Genomic DNA, 638 nt, shown 5'->3' with positions numbered 1-638 from the left:
GCACACGCCACTTTCTACGGTGGCAGCGACGCCTCCGGCACTATGGGCCAGTCCAAAAAAATAAACAGAACAATAAAACAGAGTAAATGCACCATTTCATGTTTTTTTAACAAAATAGGTTTTGTTTACAGGAGGAGCTTGTGGTTACGGGAACCTATACAGCCAAGGCTATGGAACTAACACGGCTGCTTTGAGCACGGCGCTGTTTAACAACGGTATGAGCTGCGGAGCCTGCTTTGAGCTAAAATGCGCCAATGACCCACAATGGTGCCACTCAGGTAGCCCATCGATCCTCATTACCGCAACCAACTTCTGCCCACCAAACTTTGCTCAGGCAAGCGATAACGGCGGATGGTGCAATCCTCCACGTGCCCACTTCGATCTTGCCATGCCTGTCTTCCTCAAGATTGCCCAATATCGCGCCGGCATTGTCCCCGTCTCATACCGCAGGTACAAAATCTTGCATTACACGTTTGGGACATTTGCAATATTAACAAGAACATAAAATGTTCAAAGAGAATTAGTTAGTAAGATGGTGGCGAGGTAGTGGTGCAAAGGATTGGTTCCATTGTGCCTCGGACAAACCACACTTAAAATGGATTTATTTTTAAATCAGAATATATAAAAACTGATTATTT

At 45.3% G+C, this 638-nt stretch overlaps 1 protein-coding gene across 1 annotated transcript; it reads left to right on the top strand.

Moving 5' to 3' along the window:
• Positions 1–6: 6 nt before the first annotated feature.
• Positions 7–605, top strand: LOC106322165 (expansin-A4-like). Its single transcript, XM_013760306.1, has 2 exons — positions 7–46; positions 132–605. Exons 1-2 carry the CDS (start codon positions 43–45, stop codon positions 503–505), a joined length of 378 nt encoding a protein of 125 aa, XP_013615760.1. The 5' UTR covers positions 7–42; the 3' UTR covers positions 506–605.
• The last annotated feature ends 33 nt before the right edge of the window (positions 606–638 follow it).

Source organism: Brassica oleracea, unplaced genomic scaffold (genome assembly GCF_000695525.1).
Source record: "Brassica oleracea var. oleracea cultivar TO1000 unplaced genomic scaffold, BOL UnpScaffold08478, whole genome shotgun sequence".
Classification (NCBI taxonomy): domain Eukaryota; kingdom Viridiplantae; phylum Streptophyta; class Magnoliopsida; order Brassicales; family Brassicaceae; genus Brassica; species Brassica oleracea.
Note: the sequence above shows the minus strand (reverse complement) of the source record. Positions and strands in the feature narration are given on the sequence as shown.